The sequence below is a fragment of the Syngnathus leptorhynchus genome, chromosome 12, assembly GCF_054491065.1.
Source record: "Syngnathus leptorhynchus isolate UIUO chromosome 12, UIUO_Slep, whole genome shotgun sequence".
Taxonomy (NCBI): Eukaryota; Metazoa; Chordata; class Actinopteri; order Syngnathiformes; family Syngnathidae; genus Syngnathus; species Syngnathus leptorhynchus.
Genome location: NC_141206.1, coordinates 4145298 through 4173135, shown reverse-complemented (window position 1 = coordinate 4173135; position 27838 = coordinate 4145298). Strand labels below are relative to the sequence as shown.

General features: G+C 39.1%; 1 protein-coding gene across 2 annotated transcripts in view; it reads right to left on the bottom strand.

Annotated features, from left to right (window-relative positions):
* tcf4 (transcription factor 4) overlaps positions 1-27838 on the bottom strand; it is a 161253-nt gene that overhangs the window by 11197 nt on the left and 122218 nt on the right. For both annotated transcript variants that reach the window (XM_085926759.1, XM_085926758.1), the window contains exons 12-18: positions 13851-13956; positions 13465-13613; positions 12184-12328; positions 9782-9852; positions 9573-9651; positions 6848-6927; positions 6432-6635 (exon numbers count right to left, since the gene is read on the bottom strand). In XM_085926759.1, coding sequence (XP_085782885.1) covers positions 6432-6635; positions 6848-6927; positions 9573-9651; positions 9782-9852; positions 12184-12328; positions 13465-13613; positions 13851-13956 — 834 coding nt within the window. The remainder of the gene's footprint in view (positions 1-6431; positions 6636-6847; positions 6928-9572; positions 9652-9781; positions 9853-12183; positions 12329-13464; positions 13614-13850; positions 13957-27838) is intronic.

Genomic DNA, 27838 nt, shown 5'->3' with positions numbered 1-27838 from the left:
AACATTTCTGTGTTTTGTAATTATGCCATAAAATGTGAACAAAACTGAGTAGAATCATTCAACATCTGTTTATCACTACATTTATGTTAATCACAGCTGTCTTGCACTGCAAATTTAGCATGAATAAATCATCCTCATGAATTTTCTTTGTCTCAGTTCATTCCACTATGACTGACTTAGTTTAGATGTACCCCCCTATATGTATTTTCTTGTATGCGTTTCAAACATTGACAATTTTGGAAAGTGCTAAAAACCTGCTTCTATATTTCCAAATTCTTGTATTTCTGTCATTGGCCTGTAGGGGGCATAGTCTACCTTTCTAAGAGCCCAAACTAAAGAGGGCAGCATGTGTGTCACTGTCCCATCAAATCTGCCTGTCAGGACATGTGTGTTTTCGACTTGTGTGTGGTCTCTTTTTGTTCCTTGGTGTTTTTCAGGGGCATATAGTGAGTGGGTTGCAATTGTGTGAATGAATATGAATGTGTGTGTACGTGTATAAGTGTGTGTGCGAGTGTGTGTGCGCGTGTGCTTGACTGAATCCTATCCATCTGTCGGACGGACACGCACGCACACAACAACACAACAACTGACAATTATCTTAATGCCCATATGTTTGATTGTGGGATTTCAAATTCCCAGGGCACCAAGCAGCTTCCAGCGGGGATTCACAGTTTTGGCACGAGATGGGCCCTCTTTAAGTGTGCCCGTGCCTGTGTACATGTGTCTACCATGCCAGCTTTGTCGGCATCCTTAAGAAGGTCTTACATCCTATACTTTTAAAGATCTTTGTTGTATTTTGAGCAGATCAGCAAAACCATTGTTAGGATTCATAAAGCACGATGTACAGTACTGTAATGCATGGAGGCGGCACCTTCTCAATGTCACAGATGTATAATCTTGTTCTCATAAAATTAGACAGGCTACGGTGGCGGGTAGCAAACAGAGGACACTTAGACATTGCGCCACCACTCACATGAAAAAAGAACCACCAATATATACGGGAAAATATTTTGCATTGTCTCAACTTTCCATCAAGACTCTAAATACTATCATTTGTCGAATTGTTTTAGGTGTGTTTTTGCATAACATTGTAATCCTAATAAATTCTAAAAAGAAGAAAAACCTGAAATAACTTTGCACTGGGCACACTTTGACAATGAGAGTGCCGCCTACTGTAGTGGATGAGCACTTAGTATACTTTATTTTAGTGTGGGGGGAGAGTGGGTGAGATCAGGTGACCTATAGCCTAAGGCCTATGGTGACACATAATAATAATAATAATAATAATAATAATAATAATAATAATAATAATAATAATATAGCCATGTCCTTATAAAATAAATATGTAGGCTAGCTTAATTGCTAAAATTCCTTAAACATATTCATTTAGTGTGACTAATTTAGTGGCCAGCAGTTTAGGCCTAAGGGGCTGTTGCAGATGTTATCCCAAGGGCAGACTTGGCTCATTGGGCAAACCAGCCACTGAGCGTGAAGAATGGAGTGGTGAAGGAGAAAATAAGACCATTTTGGGGGGCATTTTTAAATAATGATAATATTAACATGAATATTCTTGCTTTTTGCGACCACCCAGGGCATCAAGCAGATCAGTTGCAGCAGTAGCTTTGCAGATAGCTAGATTCTAAAATTGAATGTTTTTCATATTAATAAGGATTTAATGACATATTGGCATGCAGATTTTTAAAGAGGTTAGTGCATGTCTTGCATTGCAACCCAATTGTGAATAAAATTGAGGTGAAAAACAAATCCCTCGGTCTGTTTGTTAATCCCGCTGGCTAACAACAAAGTCTTGCCAACCACATGCCGATGTTCCCTCGCTGCATGCACAAAATGTTTAGTAGCACAAAATGTCGGCCATGATGTGTATCTGTCACTGTTTGCGTATATTGTCTTCCATCTGTCCATCCATACATTTGCATGCTTCCTTCCATGTAATTTGCCACTCATCCTTCTTGTCTTTTCTTTCCCCAATCACTGTCTTTCATCATTGCCTGGATCACCAAATGTAAAATGGCAGCAGTGAGGAGAAAGAGAGGGTGGCGTACATTTTTAATGGCGTGCTTTTATATTTTAACAAGCTTTCCTTCTTTCTTCCTTAATTTAGTTCAACGAGGAAGGGAAGATGAGGAGACAGACGGCAGTGAGAAATATAAATAAATGACACAGACTGATCTGCTGCTTGAGAGGCGTGCACTGTTGCCATGAATTGAAGCCACACCCTCAAACCACATCAGCTTCAAGAAAGACATCTGATTATACACAAATGATAAGCCTGCTCATGCACTACACTGAAACAGAGGTATCATTCAAACTTTTTTTGTTAGCGATTACCAGTAAGAGATTGCACAAATGATGTGCTGAAAACAGCTAAGGTGCTAATGATGCAGGCTCAACCACTTTGCAGTTTAAAAATGTCGGTTAATTGATTGGCTTCAAACATATGTCAAAATTATATTCAGACAAATATCATTTTCATTTTTTAAAATAATTTTCAGCTTTTTCTTTGTTGACCAAAGAAATTTCAACAATTCCCCTAGTATTTTTACTGAATAAAAGTAAAATGTTTACAGGAAAACCCTGGCATAAAGCAGAAAAGGATAATTGAGCAGTCAACCAGCGCAGACAAAAGTGGCATGGTGGTTCATGTTTTATTTGAAAAAAAAAAAAAAAAGGGAAATTCTAGTAGCATCTCTGATGAATACCACAATGTTAACCACGCCACATGACTTTTTTTTTTTTACTCCCTATACACAGAAACAGCAGAACAATATGTCCTCTGTGCAACGTTGTCAACTGAAGGAAAGCACCTGCACGCATGGACACAGACGCATAGAGACACTCATACACACCCATGCATACCCAAACTCAGGGAAGAAAAGGGCTGGGACATTTTTCGTTTATGTCAATTGGACATTTAGGTCATACAAAGTATATGTATGCCATTTGTAAAAAAAAAAAAAAAACCCCAAAAAACAATAAACAATTAGTTGCCTATTGGAACTCATTTTATGTAAACATATTGGATATGTTATTTTTTTAATCTTTGTTAAAAAATATAATAAAAATATCATCTTATATTTGTGCTTTTCTTACAACCCTTACTTTCTCAGTGTTCAGTTGTTTGCACATTTGTTCAGAGTTAAACCCATGTTACACAATTATAAAGGCTGTGTTGAAGTTAATTCGTATAATGGATCTCAAAGGCTATAAGATAAAAAAAATGTCAAATGACCCACACCTTCTTTTGTTGATAAATATTCATGATATACAAATACAAAGAGGTGAGTCACTGAAATGGCAATATTACCGTACCACAGAGCTATATATTGTCCGATCAAAGTATTTCTGTAAATATGGTTTAAATCATCAAGAGAATGTTTGAAAGTAGGAAGAAGATCCAAGAAAAAGCAGAGTTGTACTTTTGATGAAGACGTTATTATTGGCATTTTATTTGGAAGTACAATTTCTGAACATACCTCACCGTGGACACTTAAATTGTAACAGGCTTCATGGCTTCGTGGCTAAAAGTATTTGGGCAACCGTTGCTGGCTTGCTTTGGTATATTTAATAATATCATCTATAATAATTAATAATATAATTACTTATTATTTACAGGCCCAATAGAGTGAAAATAGAATAGTTTCTCTAACGATGCAAGACTTGTGATTGTCAGGAACCTCAAGCGGATCTCAAGACTTTGAGCAAAGGAATACTGGTTTTACTTTTTCTTTGGCCTTTTGCCACAGCCGTTGAAAATATCCGGCAAAAAAGAATGTACAATGAAGTTAGTCTAATTAAAGCAGTCGTGTGAAGTGTTTTATTTGTATTTTATTATGAAGTTTCAGAATTTTCCTATCATCCTTTAAGCTTCTCACCTTTATGTGTCCATGTGACCCTACAAGACCTGACAACATGAACACATGCCCATTTATGGGTACTGGCTAGGCATGTAGCTAAGTAAATTATGAAAATCTCACATGTGCTTCCATTCACGAGGGCAATGAGATAAGAGCACGTGGTAACAATCATGCAGTTTAACAATGTGTCAGGATTCCAATTCTTTAGTACATTTAAGAACATGTTTAAAGTAATGAAGGAAGAACAGTGGTCATATTATTGTCCACATTTCAATACATTGTCCGTATGAAAATAATATTGTATTCATCGATATTGTATTTTGCCCTCATTACTTTTCTTTTATTGGTTTACAAGTGTGCAAGTCCATGACATCATTTAAAAAAGAATGGCAACGCATTGACTATTGGACAAATAGGATATGTAGTAGTTGTGTACATGTCAAATGCAGTATAATGTGTACGTACGTATGTATGCAAGTTGCGTTAATGGAAAAGTATTAGTCCCTCGCTTTTTTCTCCTTCTCTCTCACCCACATCCGTCTGCCACCTGTTTTCCCAGAGTTATGACCTCAGTCTGCAGGCGTCTCTCCCAAACAAGGCCAAACCACATGCAGCTGTGTGTGTGTGTGTGGGGGGGGGAAACTTAAATAAAGTGGTGCCTTGAGATATGAATTAAATTTGTTCCGTGACAATGCTCCTAAATCAAACCTCTCGTATGTCATCTCATCTTTTTCCATTGAAGCAAACGGAAATGCAATGAATCCGTTCCAGCCTCCCCTCAAAATAACAACACAAATTATTTTAATGTTGGAATGATTATTTTAATGAGGAAAAATTGAACTAAGTAACATTTCTATATTATATAAATATGTATAAATACATATATAACTATATAATTGTTAGGCTATTATCATTATTATTATTATTATTATTATCATTATTATTATTAGTAGTAGTAGTAGTTGTAGTAGTAGTAGTAGTAGTAGTAGTAGTAGTAGTAGTAGTAGTAGTAGTAGTAGTAGTAGTAGTAGTAGTAGCAGTAGTAGTAGTATGAAAATGTGATGTACTAGAGTAAAAAAACAAGGGCAGATTTGGCATCAGCACCAAAAGAATTATTTGCACTTCAGATTAAAACATTTGAAGAACAAGATCACAGACCATCTTTGGGTCCAGTGGGGAATCATCTAGGGCTACTTGTCGCCTATAGTACATAATTGATTAATGCATTTCAATGACTTCAGGCCTGTATTGAAATTTAGAAGGCATTGAAAAATATCCCATAGAGTTGTATCCGTATTTGGAAAAAAATATATACATCCAATGATATACAATTATTAAAAAAGACCATGTTACTTGTTTTGCTTTTTATTAAGCAGCACCGGGGCATGTGATTCACTTCCTGCGATTATGTTTTAATGAACCAACGAAAAGCAGTAAGGTAATCATAGCAGCATCCTGTCCCAACTTTAACAATGCAACTCACCGAGGGCTGACATAACACGCATGACGTGTCGTGCAAAACCACACCCACTGTGGGCAGATTATCACGCACAAACATCTGTGATGTGAAAACCAGGTGTTTGGGTGAGTCTCAAGCCAGAGCTTTGTGCTTCCGCATCATTTTAAACCTGAACGCATCTCTTTAATATTATGTATGCAACAGAAGCAATATGCTTACTAGTTGGAATAAACACAGAGGTGACAAGGAAATGTGTTTGTTTGTGACAAGGATGTCGTACTGGGGTCTGGGTGACACACACAAATACACGCACACGAGCACACGTACACGCCTCTACAGCAGGTGTTCTCCATTACGAGAAAACGCTTCCAAGTAAATACTACCACCTAGACCAGTGGGACTGTGACAAAGCTCCAGAACTACCCCAGCGAGAACATTGCGGAGTGTTGCTAACGTCACAAACCAGTTGAATGCATTACAATGTAGAATCAGTAGGTCTGCCAAAGCTGTTGGAAAAAATTGACGACAAATTCTGTGCCAGCATTTCTTCTGACACTTCCATTTATTGTAATATTTAAAATCAGTATGAGCCAAATCAACAGTTGAGATTTTGAACCAACTCAAACAAACACCGTTTTTATTTTTTAACCACGGTAAGGAGACTATAAGAGGGACACTGTTATATTTAGAATTGTTTTTATGTTTGAGGTTTGCTCATTTCATTTGATAACAGTGACACGAATGTGTACTAAATAAATGAATGAACACGTTCAGACATCTGAAAGTGTTTTAGGTGTTTGTAATGCTCCAAACCCTCCCACATATGTCACCCAGCTGTTTTGACTCGACATAAAAGGCAAAACTCACCCATATTTTCTATCAGCACACTAACACACTAACTAGTTATGTACTGACTGGTTACGTACAAACGAAGCTTCATGAAGCATTTGTGATATTTTTGACTCCTCTAAATGGCGTTCTTTGAACTAAGAGTGCCATCTAGAGGAGTAAAAGATATCACAACTGCTTCATGAAGCTTCATTAGCTCACCACATTACCGATGCATGATCAGTATAGAAAAACATATGAGGTCCTACCATGAGTGAGTGTCTGTTGCCCGACAGCAGTCCTGTCCCGTAGCCGCTTCCCAGAGACCCCATGGCTCCGTTGTGTGCAGCCCCAATAAGGTTATGCATGTCACTGTGCCCACTGGTCATGGCTGTTGTTGGGCCTACAGCATGGCTTCGCAGTACATGGATAGCATCATCCAAACGCTCCAAACGGTCCTCGATGCGACTTTGCTGCAGGTTCATAAACGGAAGACGAGTTTGGTTGGAAACCTTACAATTTATCGTAATTTTGTAGCTTTTTAAAACAGTTCAAAATATATTGTTGACTGTGTAAGATTTTCGGAACCAATTTTAAGTTGAACAAAAACCTGTTGTTGGCTTTTGAAGCCTTTTTCTATTCTATTGGTGAAAACGTTTTATTGTGAAGGTGTGGGTGTGCATACCAGCGAGTGCAGTGGAGCCTCATAGTTTGGCGACGATGCTCCCTGCCCACCGTTTCTGGACCAGACAGCTGAACTGGCGGCTTGGAGAGAGGGAAACAGGAATTTTCAGGAGAGGATCCCATTAATGTGACAGTAATGCAGATGAAGTATGAGTATAACAGATACAGGAAGTCCATGACCGCTTAATGATTTGCTGATTTGTAGGTCGTAGTGGCACACAATTTACTCTGATATGAAATTTGAAAGAGCTGCATGACGAAAACCAACGAAAACAGAAGTCGTCTGCACCCACCTAGTTTCTGTTGCCAACGATTTAATGCCATCCTTTATTATCCTGCTTTTAAACGCTATAGGTACCAATTGCAGTTCTTTTTTTTTTTTTTATATATGTTTGGGCACGATTACTGTTGTATGTATATTGAGAGGTAAGTTATATGCCCCGAGTCCATTTGAACATTTCAGACACGACCCCAGGCTCCCCTGGCATAGTGTTACTTCCATGATTGTATTTTCTTTCCACAGGACAGTTAGTTAATGTTACTGCAATTGCTGAAAGCATTGCATGATTACAGTTTTCTCTTAAAAAAAAAAAATCACTTTGGAACTTTTCTACAATTCAAGCCATCGGGTGTTCTTCTCATTAGCCATTGGTGAACTGCTTTCCTTTGTTTTCATGGCAATGATTTGGAGACTAACGAATAATAAACTAATGGGATTCCTTCAAATGCCCATCCCCAATGTAGATTATGAATGACATGTATAAAAAAAAGAACGGTTTTGCTAAACAAAACCTCGACACGTAAGAGGTCTTGTGATGTTGGAACATAAAAGAGAGAGTGACAAAAAAGACAAATACAAAGCATCTCGTCATATCATGCAAATGTCTGTTTGTCTGATTAGCATGGGTCCTCTGCAAGACAAACACGCTTTGTGAATCTATTTTGTGTATTATTTCACTTTCAAAAGGATGTATCCAAATCAACAGGTCTCATTAGCTGGTAGAGTGAGATGAGAGACACTTGTTGAATTTATATTAACATGAGCCTTTGAGAGATGGCAAGCTTCCACAGCACTGAGTGTGAGATTATTATTCTTCAGTTCAAGTAGCCCACAAATTCATTTGAAGGGGGGAATCCAATTAAATTGCTGAGGAACAACATTTGAATTGATAAGGATAATTTAAAGTCTCCAATTCATGAAATGTGGAAGGAAATTGCAGTACCTGGAGATATGCACATTTCACACAGGAAGCTAGTAGAGCCCAGATTGGAACCCTAACCAATGGTTGGTTGTTAGGATCTGACTAATTTCCCATTTTTACATTGATTCTTTATGTTGCTTACACATCTAACTAGTAGACAAATTAGTAAAACATCTTTAGTGGGAAAGCAAAAATCAGTCCTAAATTTTGTTCCAATTCTTACTCCTTATCATTCATTTATTATTGCTAAAAGATAAGCACTATGAGAGTCTAAGTGTTGTCTCACTAACCTGAGATGACATTTTATTCATAGTTGCAGTTTTCCTGGCACTGCAATTTTAATGTCTGGGCCATTACTAGTTTCAGCCTCATATATTTACTGCATCGGTATCCAAAAACATACAATAGACCATATCTCAGGATGGGTAGAAAATCCAGATAAATGACTTTTGAATTTTGCATCACAACCACACAGACAGCGCAAAACAACAACAAAACACTAAGAATGAGATACCGCACAGGCAAGTCAACATGTTTGCTCTTAAGATGCTGCATGACAGACAAGCGTATTTATAATTTACAGTGAAAGAAACACTTGCATTTGAAGTGGGACTCACTTTCTTTTCATCTAAATGTATCCTTAAATCTCTTGTATTTCACTTGATCCATTTCTTGTACAGCACTAGCACTGCTTCTTATGTGATTAGTTGCTTCCTGTCTTATCACTCCTGTCTTTTACCTCGGTCGTGCCTTTAGATCGCTGAATTCATCTCATTAGCCCATGTATCCCTTCTTCTTGATTCTCCCTTTGCCTTTATTTAGATCACATGCTAATTAATATACAATCACCTGGGTATATTCATGTGCAAATATAAATATCTATTAAACGCCAGGGTAAATTGTTTTCAGTCCAACACTGTCAAACACCCTTGCAGCATTATTAGCCTTGAATATCAATTTGCATGTAGTTTACGCTAATAGGTTTCAATTCTAATTTGTAAAAAGTAGAGTGACTTTGACACAATCATAAACAGCAATTATGGGTATGCAAGTAGGGAGCCCAACCGGCTATAATAGCGAAGAGGGGGAGAGCGGGGTGTGCTGTAGCTCATGCTCACAGAGCCTGTAGGTTTGTGAACAATTTGTCAAAGCGGTGCTCGTAATTAAAGCTATCTCTCACAAAGCTCGGAGGAGGAATATAAAACGATGTACGTCAGTGCGACAATTAGAGACAAATTCAACACAACTATTATTAGGAGTCATTTTTCACTTGAAGCACAAGGTGGAAGCGAGGGAGAGAAAAGACACAAACAGGTAAGCTGATTGTATGCTTATTGTTTTATTTGATGCCAATCTTGTTTGTATCTGATAAAACATAATTCACGCTTTTAAACAAGTTCATGTCAATTACAATGGAGTTCTAATACTAATATCAAAATAAAGAGTAAAACACGGTCTGGTGATTTGTGTTGTGATGTCGTTGGTGTGTAATTGATGGATGTCAGACTTCATGTGTCTGTCTACCTGTGAGAGTGGGCGGGGAGCCCACTGGAGTTGAGGGATTGGATGAGTAGCTGTTGTTTGTGTGGTCTGGGGAGTAGATCTGAAGACAAAAAAAAGAAAGATAAGTGGATTTTAAAGAATAATTTATTGAGTGTATAATTATATTATAAGATTAACGAGTAACAGAATAGGTCTATTATAGGGCTGTGTGTGTTTTGTGCTTAACTTACCGATGCAAGTGCTTTCCCTAAGGCGTCTCCTGTCTGAGAACTAGTGGCTGCTCCACTCTGTGCTCGGTTAGCTGTGGCATATACAAATACACACACACGTACACGCACACACATATGAACGGGGGAGGGTGAAGGATAAATTCTTGCAAATAAGGATGCTACTACATTCAAACTAGCAATATCCTTTGTAGTACCTGAAAAAGATACGTATGTACATGACAATTAACTGGTCTGCAAAACCAGAAATGTTGTTGTTGTAAGAACTGAGTATACATTTTGATATGGTCAGTTATTAAATTTTGTCACAAAAACACTTTTTTTCTTGCACTACACTAAGCTAAGATTTTGTATGATAAGGTACTAGGCGAAGAAAGTTGAATTGGATTGAATATGGCTCAACTTTGTTTTATTTTTTAATCGGCTATACAAGTAGACTTTTCTAGATTAATTACTTTGTGCTGATTCTTGGTTTGCCCTGGTTTTTTTTCTTCTCGCACATTATTATTATTGTTATTATTATTATTATTATTATTATTAGCATTAATTTTGTTTTGTTTTGGTTTAGTATCCGGGAACTATTTTCTGAAATGTCGAAGCTTTAAAGGCCAAACTTAAAACTAAAATAAAATATCTCAAAAACAACATGCGCTAGAAAAAAGTAAAGACATCTTTTTAAATCTGCATCAAAAATAGGCTGAGGGACACATACAGCCATAATAGTTTAAAAGAGGCTGTGAGCCAGGTGTTTCCATAACAAAATTTAAGAAGTTGTTTTATGTGAATAAATGATGAAACCAATGACTTGAAGAATATTATTTCTTTGCATCATGGTATCAAAATGAATTGAATTCAATCACATTGTGCAGGATGCAACGGTGCTGAATCACATCGCATAGTGATTAGGTGGTGAATTGTATTGTATCAAATCGGTAGTATCTTTACAGTATTAGGTCTTTAGTGGTGTATTGAGAAACATTTAATATTGGCCTCCGACCGGAGACGTACAACCCATGCTAACGGCAAACCTTGGTGGAGGGTCTCGGTCCCTAACCCTCACAAATAGCAAGGATTGACTGTACTACTAAATCTGTTTCACACACTTTCAGTGTGCTCGTGCCAAAAAGGAAGGATGTGACCTCAATGTCCCAGATGAACCTCTACTCACAAACACACACACACACACACACACACACACACACACAGGCGGATAGAATCTGACATGCTCACAACTCATATCTGCCGATAGCAGATTCCCAGATGGAAAGTTTACGCTCATACACACAAGTTTGATAAAGGCTCACGCACAAAAACATACAGTAAAGAGCATTTCATTGCAAATAAATGCATTAAAAAGATTGGCAGCACAGTTACAGACTAAGAGAAGATATACGGAGAGTGAGACGGGAAAAGCAAAAGGAAGCAGCATATGTTTCAGGGTTAAAGCCTGTCTCACTCGTGCCACACTACTGGCCTAGTAAACCATCTGAGAGATTACCAACATAAACCTCACACGTGAACTTTGATCTGGACGATGCAAAATGTAGAACATATGCAAGGGGGGAAATCGTTTTTCATAAATGAGAGATTAGAGTCGCAAAGGAGGAGATGAAAATGGCATTTTTCTGTCTGCCTACCTGATCTCTTCAAAGAGAAAAGGGAAATGTGATTCTATTTCCTGCCTGTGTGATTTATTTCACCCAAAAATGAAATAAATTCTTTTGACATGACAACCTTGAATGATTTTCAAGTTTCCAAAGTACCTTAACTCATTGTTGCTTATGTAAAAATGCTGCAAAAAGAATCTTTGGGGAAGTCAAAGTTGTTCCAAACACCAAACTGAACTCTGATGTTTAACAAACAAATGTGTTCACTAAACTGGCCATGTGCCTTATCAATTTAAATCCAGGGGAGACACAATGACTGTATAAAACTAAAGTCTATTAGCAGCCCTTTTTTCTTCGTCTTAGACACAGATTATTCATTACATTGGCAACACAACACAGGTCCGTCTCACAGCTCAGAGGTGTGGAGGTTCGATTCCGGCTCTGGTCTTCCTGTGTGTAATTTGCATGTTGTATGCGTAGATTTTCTTCGGGTATGTCAGTTTCCTCCCGTACACACACACACAACCCGTACATACTATTCTCGTTTCCTTCCAAATGACTTACACTGAGCTGTGCATGTGTGCGCGCGCACGCATACTCATAACTTCCTGGAATGTTGCAATGTTGCAGATGTCTTCCCATGAAAACAAACTTCTTTAAATCTGTTTCTTATTGCTTTTCTATTTGTTCTACTGGACTCAAAACAATATGGCATGTTGAGCATGCGAGTGTGAGCGCATGTGCGTAGATGTCAAGATGGAGATAGAATGGATCTTTCTCGTTGTATTTAACTCTTACCCATAATGCTGTCTGTGCCGTTGGTGGGAGCGGTAGAGCAAGAGGCGGTGCTGTAGTGATTGGCCCCGCTCCCCGCTCCTCGGTGGAAGCTGGACATGGGAGGAAGGCTGGAGTTGATGTCTGCTGATGAGTGTGCTGGGTAGCTCTGCACAGACATGTCAACAAGACAGGAACTCATTTGATTAATAGAGCAGGTATGTAAATATGAGGTTTCTACAGCAAAGTGAAGTTATTTCAAATATGTAGCAAGTAAACAGTTGTAGGCTCTTAATTTTTTCTGGCCTAGTTAGAAATTGTCTACGTTGAAAGACCATAAGTATGAAAAAAAAAAATTCCTTTTTTTTGCTGTTTTGGAGAAAGGACACAAACATAACATTCCTTTGATTTGTTGAGTTTAAAACCGAATGACAACATGAAGGCGGTCAAGTTTGGAACGTTCTCGTCGTGACCCTGTTAATCCGTAAGGAGACCAATCCTAACATTGCACCCCAGGACAGTCCGACCCGTTGCGATCTTGTGGGTGGTAAAAGGATAAACCCTCGGCCCACTGATAACTTGGCGGAGAGGGCGCCCAGACCATCGAGCATATTCTCAGAGAATGTGAATCGGAACACCCTGGAATGGTCGGCTGTTTGGCGTGACAAGCTATGATGATGACAACATGAATGCAGAATAATAAGATGAACCTTTTCAATTATATTCCTTCGTAGATCCCTTTTTTCACCAGGCAGAAACGTTCTTTTCAGTTTACGTGACCTATTTTTGACTTTGTTGCACCAGTCAAATACCTGCAGTGTGCCATGAGAGATCATCAGATGTGCCATGGAGAATGATTCAATTTCAATATTTGCTCTTAGAATTAAGATATATTTCCAACAAAAATGTATCTTTTGCCATCAATTTGGATCGACAGTCACAGCAAATATTCATCCACTATAATGCATAATTAACCTGCCTATCTATCCACTTATTCAGAACAGGGCAGGACGAAAATTCACACTAATCAAGTTTGTGAGCAGATTATTATTTTGGTGATTTTGCATTTTTTGTTCGGCAGTGTAAGATTTTTAGAATGTAAAATATGTGCCTTTGCTCAATAAAGATGGAAAAATACTGCCCAAAAAGAAATACACTAAAATGTGGAATAGGAAAATTCCAAAGTGAACCAAACGGTCTTTGGTGCAAATTGGGCTTAATGGGTGTTTTGAATACAATGTAAGCTATGTGATGATCTGGAAAACTTCCGACAACTATTATAATGTCAATAACATTTCGGCTCACCAGTCTGTCGTGAGGGTGAACCCCGCAGTAGGAGGAGCTCTGAGAGGGGCCATGGGCAGAGTTCCCCCCTCCCAACATGCTGCCGTGGTAACCCTGTTGGCTTATATTGCTGCTACTGCTGCTCCAGTGGTCGGTACTGTGGTGACCATCTAAAGAAGAGTCAAATAAAACGTGATTATAATTATGGGCTCCTTATAATTTCACGTCAGTTCAATCATCTGTACCCAAAATACTATACACAAGAAATAACTGAGGCTTACAAAGTCTTCTGTAAATGCGCTCTTAAAAATGGTTTGGGAATTTTCCATAGCTGTGGAGATGGCAAATTTAAGCAAATTTCAATTCAAGAGAATATGACACTGCATTTGTTTCTACAGTGAGTATACCTGGCATAAAGAATGAGCTTGGGAAGCCAGAACTCGTTGGTTTGGAGTTGGGATAGCCCGGTGAATCCCTGTTGTAGTCGGCTGTGCTTGCAGATGGAGCGTATACCTGCAACAACAATAACACACAAACATCTCAAATATAACCACTGCCACACAAACATTATGTCCTTTCGGTTGGGTGATGGCACATGATTGACATTGCTTGTTCCTTGAGGGAGGCTTAATGATACACATTTTCCTAGGGCCTATGCCTCTTATACAGAACATACAACTCCAAGCCTTTATCCAGCCATCCATCAATTTTTGACACCACTTATCTTGTTCAGTGTTAAAGACGGAACACTAATGCCAACTGACTTTTGGGTGATAGCTGGATAACAACCTCGTCTTGTCACGAGGGAATCGCAAGCCAGAAATTTAAGAGTGACTGTTGACATAGTAAGCGAGTGAGAAATACAATTTCACCATTTCTGACTTAAATATTGCTCAATCTCATAAACTGATGAAATAAAATGATAAAATTACCTCTTAACAGAAAGGTAATAGTCAATTTTAATCCACAATTACATATTGGAACAATGACTTGAATATAATATAGACAAACTCTTTTCATAGGAATTTTCTTGAAATGAATTGCTCATAGTACAATGGTATTCACAAAAAAAAAATCTTAAGTATTAATATTTATTATTATAATGATGCATATATGATATTTTAAGCCCTATTCTATTAACAATGGTGTAATCACCAAATGCAATAAACTGGCAGAGATAGGGCAGGGGTGCATAGAGACCCTCTCCCCCTTTAAAATACACTTGGACCCCTCTAGATGCAAGGCTAGATAAATCACATTTGGGTATTTTCCAATTTTTCCAGGATTTTTTTTTCCACTTTTCCTCATGTCCCTGTAGGGCACATACAAGGAACGTTTCTCAGCGTTTTCTGAATAATTATTTTAGGGTTTGTAAAAAATTGAAATGTTCTTGGCTACCCTAGTCCCCAAGAAAAAAAAATATCTTTGTTCCGCCAGTGTCCACGTTCAATGAATGCACACTTAGTACAGGAATGTAAAAGTTATCTGGAGTCTTCCTGAGACAAGATACATTGGTGATTGCCTCATTGTTTTCGAAAAGCGAATAGTGGGATCAAGAATGTTTACAGATTGTTTATGTCGACGGACTGTGTTGGACTGAACGTTTTTCCCTCACAGTGGAGTTTTTCTGCATGTACACTAACCACACCCGCAGCAAACAGTTCAAACACAATATAGGGTTTAATTTATGATTTGCTTCAAAATCCTTTTGAGAATAACCATTCACTTGACCCACCTGACCCAACCATTACTTCTGACAAAAACTGTGTTTAACAAAGCAGTCACAACACATTTCTCCCCTCCCCTTACACGGACGGCCATGGTTTGATGTGCAAATGAGGAACAAAGCTGTGATTTTCTTCTCAGAGGGGGAGCAGGAGGAGAGCAGTCTTATAACCAAAAATTCTGTCAAATGTGAGACTCTGTGCCGAAGTAGAGGCCTGTTATCACTCAAAACAGGTGACGTTCTTCCCCACTAACAGCGGCCACATGAAAAGACAAAGGGGGCTCCCTATTACATTCCTTTGCTTGTGCGTGTTTAGAAGTGCGTGCGTGTATATAGCGTGCAAACACTCAGCCATGACACTACATCGTGCCGGATGACGCAAGGCCTGGAACAACTGTTAGACGCTCTCCTCTCAAAGTCCCCCCCCCCCCCCCCTCCAGATCTCAGTGCATAATTCCCTCCAAACCATGAACACTTCTCCCCATAAAATAAATATGTGGTTGCTAGCATTTTTAACTTTTGAATGTTTGCATGTGAATACCCAACAAATGGGCTACAGATGCAACAATGAAACGCGGACACATGACCTTAAAATGAAAAAAAAAAAAAAACACTTGGGGGCACTACAAAAATCTCTTGCCTTCCGGAGAATAAGTATTAAAAACAGGATTTGCTTGAAAATAAAAGCTGCCGACATCTTTCCGTATTAAGAATCGGTCTCATTGTTGATGCTAAAACGTCTTGCTTTTATGACTGCAAGGAAGAACTGGTCTCAATTTATTTTTATTAGCTGTGTGCACAATGTTTAAAGGATAAGCAATCTAATCGGAGGCATGCAACAGCCATACATGCACAGGTGTATGTGTGTGTGTGTGTGTGTGTGAATGGATGAAACAAACGGCTCCATTGAGTTATTAATATGTGATTTCATTACATGGCATTGCATCAGAACCCTCTAGAGATGAAATTTGAAACATAAGCCCTTCTGATGGAAGCAAAAGAACAAAGTGAGGATTAGTGTGACCCTGACACCCAATATAACAAGCTTTAATCATGGGTCAAGCATGGCCTTGACACATTAAGGTATTGCTGGCATGCAAGAGAAAAAAGGAATGTCAAAATGCTGCTTTCAAATTGTGTTTCCAAAAACAGAATCTGAATAAATTTTTATCGTGAAATTTGATCATAGCCTTCATGAGAGCTTGAAATACTAATGCTGCTATTACTACTGATGATAATTATGCTTTGGATTGGATGTCACAATTACAGAGTATTTTTTCCGCAGAATTTGTTATTTCACTGTACATTGTCTGACATTTTGGGGATATTGCATTGTTGAAAATGCAACTATTTCTTGGGAAAAAAATCATTTTCGTCCATCCATGCATCCATGCATCCATGCATCCATGTATCCATGCATCCATGTATCCATGTATCCATGCATCCATCCATCCATCCATCCATCCATCCATCCATCCATCCATCCATCCATCCATCCATCCATCCATCCATCCATCCATCCATCCATCCATCCATCCATCCATCCATCCAAAACCTCTTTCCTCACGAGGGTTACAGGCCTTTTTAGTTTCCATACAAACTAAAACATGCAACTGCTGTACAAGAATGGTGATGTTTGCGAACCAAACTCGAGTTTGCATTTTAGTGCAGTTCATTTGAAAAACGTGTCAATGCAGCATAAGTCAAGTGTTTAATCGACTGCCAGACAAAAACAACAAACAAACAAACAAACAAACAAACAAACAAAACTTTCAACTGAATGATCACATCTGAACTGGTTCTTGTATTGATACCTATTTACTGCAATGCTTTGTTCAAACAGGTCATAGCATGTCTTCTTTTCATTGGGTGAACAATGTCCTTGAGTTGTCCTTTTAAAGTGCAACCAGCTATCGTGAACACAGTGAACAATATTATATGTATTCTTTTTTTTACTGTGTTTTTACATTGAACCAGGAGGACAAGTACATCGTTTCAATTGATTTGGATCTGAGAAAGCCAACTACAGGTGTGAAGGCACCCTTAGACACAAAGCGGAAAAAAACCCTTAAAAAAAAAAAAAAGATGATAAAGAGGGCTGGGAAAGCTGCTGAATTGTTTTTACTTCCAACAATCACATACACACATAAAGGCAGGCACGCACATAAACACGCACACGGTCTGTAGTTAAGATTAGAGGTGAACTTGAATCCCCTCAAACCCCTTCCTCCTCTTCCCCTGTGAGAACTGAAATCTCTGATCATAAAAGCACATTTATTGACATAAATGCCATTGAAAACACACACACACACACACACACACACACACACGCACACACACGCACATACAGGGACATGTTTTTGCTGCATTTAAAATATTTGAATTTATGTCCCAGAGACATATTTTCCCATTGAATATGCTGTTTCAACTGGTGACGAAAGGATGTGATTTGTGTGAGTGAGTTGGACATCCAGAAACAGGTGCAGAGTGTGTTCAAGTATAAAGAATGCAAAAAGACCCAATTACAAACTCTTTTCCAATGCACACACACACACACACACACACACACACACACACACACACACACACACACACACACACACACACGCACGCACGCACACACACACACACACACACACACACACACACACACACACACACACACACACACACACACACACAGCAGTATCAGTATTCCCACAGTAAGCGGATACGAAGCCAGTCAGAAAGCTCTTAATAGTGTTGTCACTTCTTTCACAACTGGTGAGCTTAAGACGGCAGGGAAAAGAAAAAAATAATCTTAAACCTCAATGGAAACCACTCAAAACAACAATAATAGAAATGTAGACAGATTTATCACTAAGCATTACTCTTTAACTGCAGACATTTTCTTCATGTCTACCATTCAAATTTATGTCAAATCCGGTGTGATGAGTGTATCTAAAGTATTTAAAGACAAGAAAATAGGACATTCATAAATATTGCAATAAAGAGACACTATTATAATGCTGAATATGTTCAGAGTAAGACAATTGTTTTAACACAATGTTTATTTTGTGTTTGATTTTTTTCCTTAATGGCTAATAAGGCTCTTGGGAAAAGTCAGAATCTTGCGACAGAAGCACTATGGAGTTTTTTTTAACCCATAATTATGCAACGGAAGATAATGAAGGAATGGTCCAGTCAATTACAAATGAATAAAAATCAACCAAAATGTAAAATAATTTATTGCTTAACTCCAAAAGGCCGAAAGCAGGGATGAGCATCATCACTGACCAACACCTGGTTTGCTGGGAAATGACAGGAAACCAAAAACAAATTGAAAAAAAAAAAATATATATATATATATATATATATACCATTTATCATTGTTTGAGGAGAAAAGGTGTCTTGCAGTGTTAAAGGGAATCATTTTTTTTTTTTTTTTAAATCAATCTGTCTTTGCAAATACCCCATATTATAACATCTTTAGCGGCTAATGTATTTAAAAAAAAAAGATGGCTAAATTTAGCTATTGCAGCTTTTAATGAGATGCATTTTGTAGTCTGGAATCAAGTGCTCCAGTATTGTTGTTTTGACTGTGCCGTCACAAATCCGGATGAACCGCAAATGCTCTGCATGTCCTGCATTTTAACAAAAGTCGGCACAAGAGCCGCTGAATGGACTCGAGGATTCAACCTGTTCCACTCCATGACGGACCAAGAATACAAAGCCTAATAAAAACCAGTGAAACCTGTGTTCACAGAACATCACAGATTGCATCAAAGCATCGCCCTAGGCAACGGCGGGAGAAAATAAAGACACATTCCACTGAAAACTGATTCCTCATGGGCTTCAGACAGCAGTTGTGTGCTCACTAATCTGAATCACAGGTAAAAACTAAATAGTTCCAAGTGATGCCAAAGAGTTTCACGACAGTGACCGTCATGTTTGCATCTTGACAAATGACTCCTGTATTTTGGTCCAGAATTTGCTATGGTACTACTGCACTGTACTGGAATACAATAAATACAAGAAGATGGCAACAATACAAGAGAGTGGTCAATATCTGATATTGGTAATCTCCAAGTTCTACACGATACGACAACTTGAATAAATATTCCAATGCATGTTTTCCTAGTGTAAGATCTGAACTGAGTTTTCTGAAAGACAACATTGTTATCAAGTTTTCAACTAACATTGCATCATTTATGTTTTTAGTACTGCTAAATTCTTGTGAAAACAGAAAATGTTGCAACAGCGTGTTTGAAACTGACTTTGATGTTCTCATCTGTCGTTTAGTGCTTAAAACATGCCACATCTCGATCTGGATTCAATTGCTCTGTCCTCTTTGGATATTAAATCTATTTATCATGAATATAGGAAATAAAATGTATTTTTTTTTTTTTTTTAAAGGCAAAACATAGTACATTACCACATCCAGCACATTACATGTAAATCAAGAAGATTTCCCTTCGTACCACCTCATTCGCTGAAACACACACACACACTTACACACATATTTTACCATGCTTCATCCAAAACAGATGTGCTGGAATGTGAACACTCAAAGGAGCAGTCACGAAACCTCTTGACAGACACACACACGCACGCACGCACTCAAACACACACTCACTTGCATGCACATCCTGGAACACAAAACACAAATACACACAGCCCGCTGCACCTGCACCGAACCATTTTTTTTTTCTTTGTTTCTCTCTCTGCAGCCTCCTGCCTGTCCTCTGCCTCTCATTCCTAAATGGCTGCGTCCTTTTTCATCCCCCACAAACAGTGGCCATATCTGAATAGAAGCGTATTGGTTTCACGCAACATTGCAGGTAATATTTTTTTTCGAGTTGGGTTGAGTGTCTTAGGACACTGACCTGACCTATCTGTCTGATTCCCCCCCCCCCCGACACACACACACACACACACAGACACCATAATTCTACTCTCAGAACCAGACCTGAGGCAGACGTGGTTAAGTGACTCAAACATGCCGCAGCCAGATCAAACATATTTTTGGGGGGCTTTCTGTTTTTTAGATGTATTTTTATAGAGGAGATCTGAGCCATGGTCTCAGAGCCCTCTGAAGGTTAATTATGTCCCTGATTCAAAACACATGGAAGGAAAAATTGTGTGTGCACGCGTGCACGTGTTTGTGAGAAAGCGGAAGGAAATCCCACCGAGCCGAGCCTTTTATTCTACCAACCTGCAATTGGGCTAATGTGAAGCAGATGTATACAGACACACACACACACACACACACACACACACACACACACACACACACACACACACACACACACACACACACACACACACACACACACACACACACACACACACACACACACACACATACATACACACATATTCAAGTTTGAGGATGGCTGCCTAATTGAGTCCATATGAAGGATCCCAGAATGAGGAGAATTTTGGAAAGAAAAAGAAACAAATAGAACACAGTCAAGAGGCAGAGGAAAATTAAAGAGCAAGTGAATTAATTCATTAAAGTTTCAAAGGTGAAAAAAGTAAAATATTAGGTGATAGATGATTAAACAGGACAGGAAGCAATCAAATACATCGAGAGGTAAAGATGAAAAACACACTCATAGATTCACACATCTGCAAAAAATACGTGTGATTAATTGAAAACATGTGTAGACTTCTCACACACTTGCATGCACGCGCACGAGCACACACACCAACACACACGCACACACACTCCAACACACACACACACACACACACACACACACACACACACACACACACACACACACTCGTTCTATTCCCCTCTTCCTCTTTCCTTGTGGAGCTTCAGCTTCCTGTGGATTGATTAGAGCCCCCTATGGGAAGATAAGTGGACTCAGCATGTGTGTGTGTGTGTGTGTGTGTGTGTGTGTGTGTGTGTGTGTGTGTGTGTGTGTGTGTGTGTGTGTGTGTGTGTGTGTGTGTGAGTGCATGTGTGTCTGTCTGTCTGTCTGCATGCATCCGTGTGTTTCTAAGTGTTTGGCACCTGTGACTGAAGTGGGGGGGGTGGGGGGTGGGGGGGAGTTAGAAATCAGTATGAGGGCATGGAGCAAAAGCAAAGGAGAAAGGTGTGACACAAGTCATGCAATGTACCGGCGTGTGTATGCGTGGGTTAGGAATTTAATTTCACTTGATTTCAGCAGGTCTACCGTATTTTCCGGACTTTGAGGCGCACCGGACTATAAGGCGCACCTTCAATGAATGGCCCATTTTAAAACGTGTTCTTATATGAGGCGCACCGGACTATAAGGCCCACCACTAATGCATCATGTCAGATTTTTAATCCAAATCATTCTCCATTTTATCTTTTTTATTTCAACTTCACACGCAACAAATTACATTATAATCACAAAATAATGATGCATAGATTGATGAATCATAGTCTTCAGTGGGCCACTTATGATTGATTTCATGACACAATGCTTTGGGCCAGTTTAAATTTAGGAATTTGGTCCATATATAAGGCGCACCGGACTATAAGGCGCAGTGTCGGCTTTTGAGAAAATATTATGTTTTTAGATGCACCTTATAGTCCGGAAAATATGGTATTTCTGTTTCTGCAAACACGAACCCTGCAACATTCCAAATACATCTTATATTGCTAAATTGTCCATAGATGTGATTGTGCCCGCCGCGTCCATCCCAAAGTCATTTGGGATTAGGTTTCAACTCACCTGCCCTGAGCAGGGATAGTGTAAAATAACCAAATTTATTTTACTTTCAACTGAAAATAAAAACAAGTAAAATGCTTGTTAAGGATTAAAGGTCTCAACTCGCTTCTCCTCGCCTTCCCCAGTCTTCTCCTCTCTCGTGAGGCAGCAGACTGTTTATCTATTATTTAGTGGTGTTCTCCAGCACCACTAACCTATTTAGCAGCTCCTCTTCCAGCCCCGCCAAAAGTTATCTGGGTTCCCTGTTGAGCTAACCGAGCAAAGTACAGAAACCACAGCCCTTGATAAGCCAAAGGTAATATATTAGCATATTGTTTGAGTTGAAACAAAGGTTAAATATAAAGTCTCTATCAGGTAAGAATAAAGACAATGTGGCATGTAAAAAATGGCTCAGAGAGAGAAAGGCCAAAAACTCCCAAATTTAAGCAACCTCCACAGATCTCTTGAAAGTAACACAAAGAAGAAGAAACAGAAAGCGAAAAGTAATTGTGGCGTGCGTTTATATTGCGGCCCACAGATGAATTCAAGATGGCCTTTTCTCTTCCCGACCTCCACAACATCAAAGATTCAGACAGCCAGTGACGCTGCACCATTTAAAATGACCACTAATTACACATATTAGCTTCAAGAATGTGTGTGTGTGTGTGTGTCTTCTGCTGCCTTCTCTATATGTACAGTACTGTGGACCTGGATAAATGTGACTTATGGTGATGAATATCTTACTTGGCTGGTCTCTTAAGCCCTTCCAAGAATTTCATATAATTTAAACAGAACAACAGCACGCTGCAGCAGTATTGCATTGTATTCAATGAAAACGTCATTTATTTAGTTTGTCTTTCATGTCCTTCTCATATGTATCTGAACATCCAATAAAATCGTTTTATTTTACAACATCATGTTAATAAACAAGAATTTCTGTCCTCGATACTTCCACTTTAGACGACACCTTAATTTCAACTCTCAACAGAAGAAAGACAACCATGGATAAATAAGTCTTAATAATATTTTTACATTTTATTTTATTAATATTTTATTTAATATTTTGCGCAGATGATTGAAACAAAAAGGTTGTTTTTTTTTCCAGCATCAAGACTTACTGAATCACGCAGTTTAAGCTTTGTCAACCAAATTAACCATCCAACTATAAACTACTAAAATTTCTATTCTTCCACTTTTTATAAATCTCAACCTGCTTCAGGTCAAGATGAGCCCACCTAAACATTTCCAAATATGAATTATAAATATAAGTAGAAGACAAAGACGTCTGTTAGTTCTTTTCTCGGCTGGCAAGTGTTTTTCTGTACTGTCTGAAAGACATGCACTCATTCATTTCGTTGGCGTGTGCGTGCGTGTGTGTTTATCTGTGTGAGATCATGGTCTTCCACATCATCTTTCTCAGGAAATTGAGAGGACTGTTCTCAACACACATACATGCATACACACAAACATGCACACACACGCATGCACACACGATTAAAAAGGTGGGGAATATGGAGGCTCATAGCGAACATAATGTGACTTTATAATGCCCCCCTGACACAGGAAATAGCCAGGGGTCTGGGAGTGTGTGTGTGTGTGTACGTGCGTGTGCATTTTTGCGTGGGTGTTTATGTGAGTGTCTGAGGAGCCAAATACCCATCAGAGGAAGGAAATAACGAATCATACTGTGGCTTTTCAGATCACCAAAGGCTTCATTAAGCTCTCTCAAAAACATGGCAAGGTTAAAAATGTCTTCAGTCCTCTCTTGTAGACACATATTACAGTATAATTTATGAACAGGTGAATTCACATTTTAGTTGAGCTTCATCATGGTGTTTTTGCTCCAAGTAATAAATATGAGCATGCGTGTGTGTGTGTGTGTGTGTGTGTGTGTGTGTGTGTGTGTGTGTAGCTGCTTTTCCACATCTGTGTATGCACAAGTGTGTGTCTGAATGCCTTCTCCATCTGTACGAGTGAGTAACGAGGTGGTTTTGCATGTCAGCCAGCACACATGAGAACCTTGCTGATTGTGTGTGTGTGTGTGTGTGTGTGTGTGTGTGTGTGTGTGTGTGTGTGTGTGTGTGTGTGTGTGTGTGTGTAAATGTTTTTTTGTGTGTGTGCAAATTCTGCTTTTCGAGTCGAAGAACAAAAACCCTTCTCCACAGGTGACGGCTATTTACAAGTCTCGTCCGTATTCATTTTATTAGGCTTCCATTTTCCTTTCAACCACCAGGACTTTTTTTGGCATAGAAATCACACGGAGGTTTTTTTTCCACTTCTGTTTCACCAATTTCCTTTGATTTAATCACTGCCACATGCTGATGACTGCCAGCGAATGTTAGCAGGAAAATTGCTCAATACACACACACACACACACACACACACACACACACACACACACACACACACACACACACACACACACACACACACACACACAAGGTGAAGTCTAGTATACTTCATGCTGCTGCAACACTACCTGCAGGTGTTTTTTTTTTTCCACTATTACTCTGCTCGATACACACAGATGTGCATCGGGGCTACAGGGACTGTGTGTTTGTGACGGAGGATCAAAAGTTCAACATGTGTGACTGCTCCTTTAAAAATAGCCAAGAAGACATCTGGCCCATTTTGGAGGAATTTCTTTTCCTCCTTGAGGATCTTGACCTCATAAATACCAAAATTCAAGCAAGGAAAAGACAATTGGGCCTAAAACAGACAAGACCACACAAGAAAAGTGTATGTGAGAGTGAGAGAGAGAGAGAGAGAGAGAGAGAGAGAGAGAGAGAGAGAGAGAGAGAGAGAGAGAGAGAGAGAGAGAGAGAGAGAGAGAGAGAGAGAGAGAGAGAGAGAGAGAGAGAGAGAGAGAGAGAGAGAGAGCAAAAGAAGAACATTTTTCCACGTGTCACATTCTTTGCAAGGTCAGAGGTCTACGTTGACATATTAACATCAAAAGCCAGATTTTCAGCAAAAGTAAAGAAATCCTGCAATTAGAAATTCTTCTCTTATTTAGCCCTCTCATCTATCTGACAATTTGCATTAAACATAAAACCATTGGAATGATGTAAATGATTCATTCATCCATTTTCTGTACTCCTTAATTATCGTCATTACGTTTATGGATGAGTTGAAGCCTACGCCAGCGTGATTTTGGGTGAGAGCTGAGATTCACCCTGGGCTGGTCGCCAGCCAATCACAGGGCACATTTAGACAAACAATGATTGTCAATCACATTCGCACCAAAGAACAATTCACTTAACAGGAGGGAACACACACAAGCACTTGGAGTGCATGCAAAATACGAGGATTCAAACCCGCAACCTTGAACCTGTGAGGAGGATTTGCTACCCACTTGTTCACTGCGCCACTTGATGTAAATTAATATTCAGCATATTCCTTGAGGTTGCTTAGATGCGAGACGTGAGTAAAAGGTCAAACTTGTGACCCTGCGATGAATAAAACTATGCCTCCTTCCTCATTTGCTTCTTCTGTGTCACGGTCAAAACAGGACTCAGAAATGTGGTGCGTATCATGCAAGTAACAGCACAACATAAAAAGCTGGTTGTAGGAGACATTTGCAAAATGAACAGTTACTGAGGCCATGAATAAATATGCGAGCCCTGTTTATCTTGGATGAACAACAGGTGGTACATACATAGCACAGCAAAGCATGTTTACAATTTGTTGTCAACTATATAGCGTGATCACACTTTACAATTAAAATGAACATATATTCCGATAAATTTGAATGAATGTGTGTAAAAGGTCCAGATGTAAATATTTGGACATAAAAACCTCAATGACCTAACCCCTGATAAATTCCAAGAATGGGAGACAAAGGCAAACCTATAGTTGCAACTTTGATGGGGCGTCACTACACCTAGACACACACACACACAGTCTTCCTCGCCATGATGGCAATTGGACTGAGAACCAATCACAAAGCAAGTTATAGGATATGCAGCCAATGAGACCTCTGCTCTCCCCAGTAGGGTGAAAAGAAGAAACCTGTGGGAGCCAGCGTGCACATAAACTCATTTACATGCACACGCATAATATGCTGCAGGTTGTCAGTAACTTCTTCAATGACATAATATGAGTCTCGAAAACCGAAGTCTTATTTTCCTGTCACAAGATATTCTTTCATCATGCCTTTAAAACTTAGTATGTCCAACTACAGGTATGTCGGTTGACATCACATACAGAATTATATGCTGAAAATGTATGTAAAAACTTTCCTTTGTTCAAAAAATATAGGTGAACCATTCCTTTCAATATTCTCCCTGAGTGTAACGCTACTGATTTAACACAAGTATCATCATTCTCAAAGGGTTACAAAGGATTTTAATGTCTTCCGTGAATGCCAGCTACAAAAGTTTATGTCGTAGAACGTGACCGGTGTCACTGGAGCACCCATTTGGAAGAACATTGTTGCCAAGGCGACACACTAGCAGGCAACAAAACGCAGCCAAATGCTAAGATGGCGGCCGCGACGTCAATTATTCAAGAGACTGCAGAAGGAGTGTGGGGAGCAGTGAGCTGTACCCTGGGATGCTGGGTCACAGTGAACCCATTGCCATAGTGACGCAGACTGGCAACATGTGCCCTGCTCACATTCACCATGGCAACATGGCAACCATAGAATTTGCAACACATACCAGATGCCACATACACTAAAATGTCTGCCATATAAAATCCAGATTAAAAAAACAGCTTTGAAAACGTTTTACAATCATCTCTAAAGAAAGGGATGGTTGATTCGGACCAAGTTTAATGAAGCTAATTTTAAAAGCAATCAATATGCATTGTTGTTATTCTTTTACCCAGCACAAGAGAATAATGATAAACATATCAACATTTAATCCTTCATCTCCATCATTTTGGTTTGTAGGGATTTTAACCCCTGACCTGTTCATGTCGAGAGAGCCTGTGCAGCTCTTAGCTCATCCGGCTGCTGGGTTACAGCACTGGATTCTTACCACGTTTATGATTCATTTCAGAAGAACTGTTGCTCACTTTAATGGTGATGACAGACGGACAGACTAAAACTCAAGACTGCTCATGCCGGCCAGCCCTGGACTGGAGCATATGTGCCAAAAGCAAGAAGGTATGGAATGGAGTGCACATGTGATAGATACCACGTGCTGTTTAAAATATCTGTAGAAAAAACATTGGATTTGTTGTTTGAAAAAGTTTCGATTAGATTATAACAGGAAAAAAAGAACAAATTGTGAAATCTGGAATGGTACTCTTGTTTTTGTAACTATACAAAAGTACCATTCATGTTCAGCAATCAACATCTGATCTGAATTTTGGAATCTGCTTCTGCAGTCCAACTATTATTAGACCAAATATCAAGCAGAAAAGACAGAAGGGAAATTGATCAACGAAAGCCAAAGGATATGACACGCTCGTTTCTCAAGAAATGCTTAAACAATGCACGAACAGAAGCCGTTCCAAGATTTTGACACCTTAAAATCACACACACCTCAATCTTGCTCAAACATAGGAAGAAATGAAAAAGATGAATGCGTGAATGAATGACTGAATGAATGAATGAATGAATGAATGAATGAACGAATGAATGAATGAATCAGCCAGCAAGGTGCAGCGTACTTCGACTGCCACTATGAAATCCTAATAGGGAACAAACACATGGAAGCTCTCTCTCTGGCTGCCAGCAAAACAATCAGGACTACGTTATTAGGCCCACACTGCAATAACAAAGGAAGCGGATCAAAGAGGTGATTAGTGCAACACTTCTTTATTTTCTTTCTCTTCATGTCTTTCTTTCAGATCAAACCTAGACAAGCATCTCCCAACGCCACATATCACAAGCACCTGTCTGACTTATATGCAAAAAACGCCATTGCCGGCCCATTTTATTGTGCCGCAGCACGTTACAGTTTTGTTGTTTTTGGTTAAAGTGTGACAGCTGTCCAGTGATTATCTGTGAGACCATACAGGCTCTGTAACTGCTTGCCACAGCATGACTGACCCA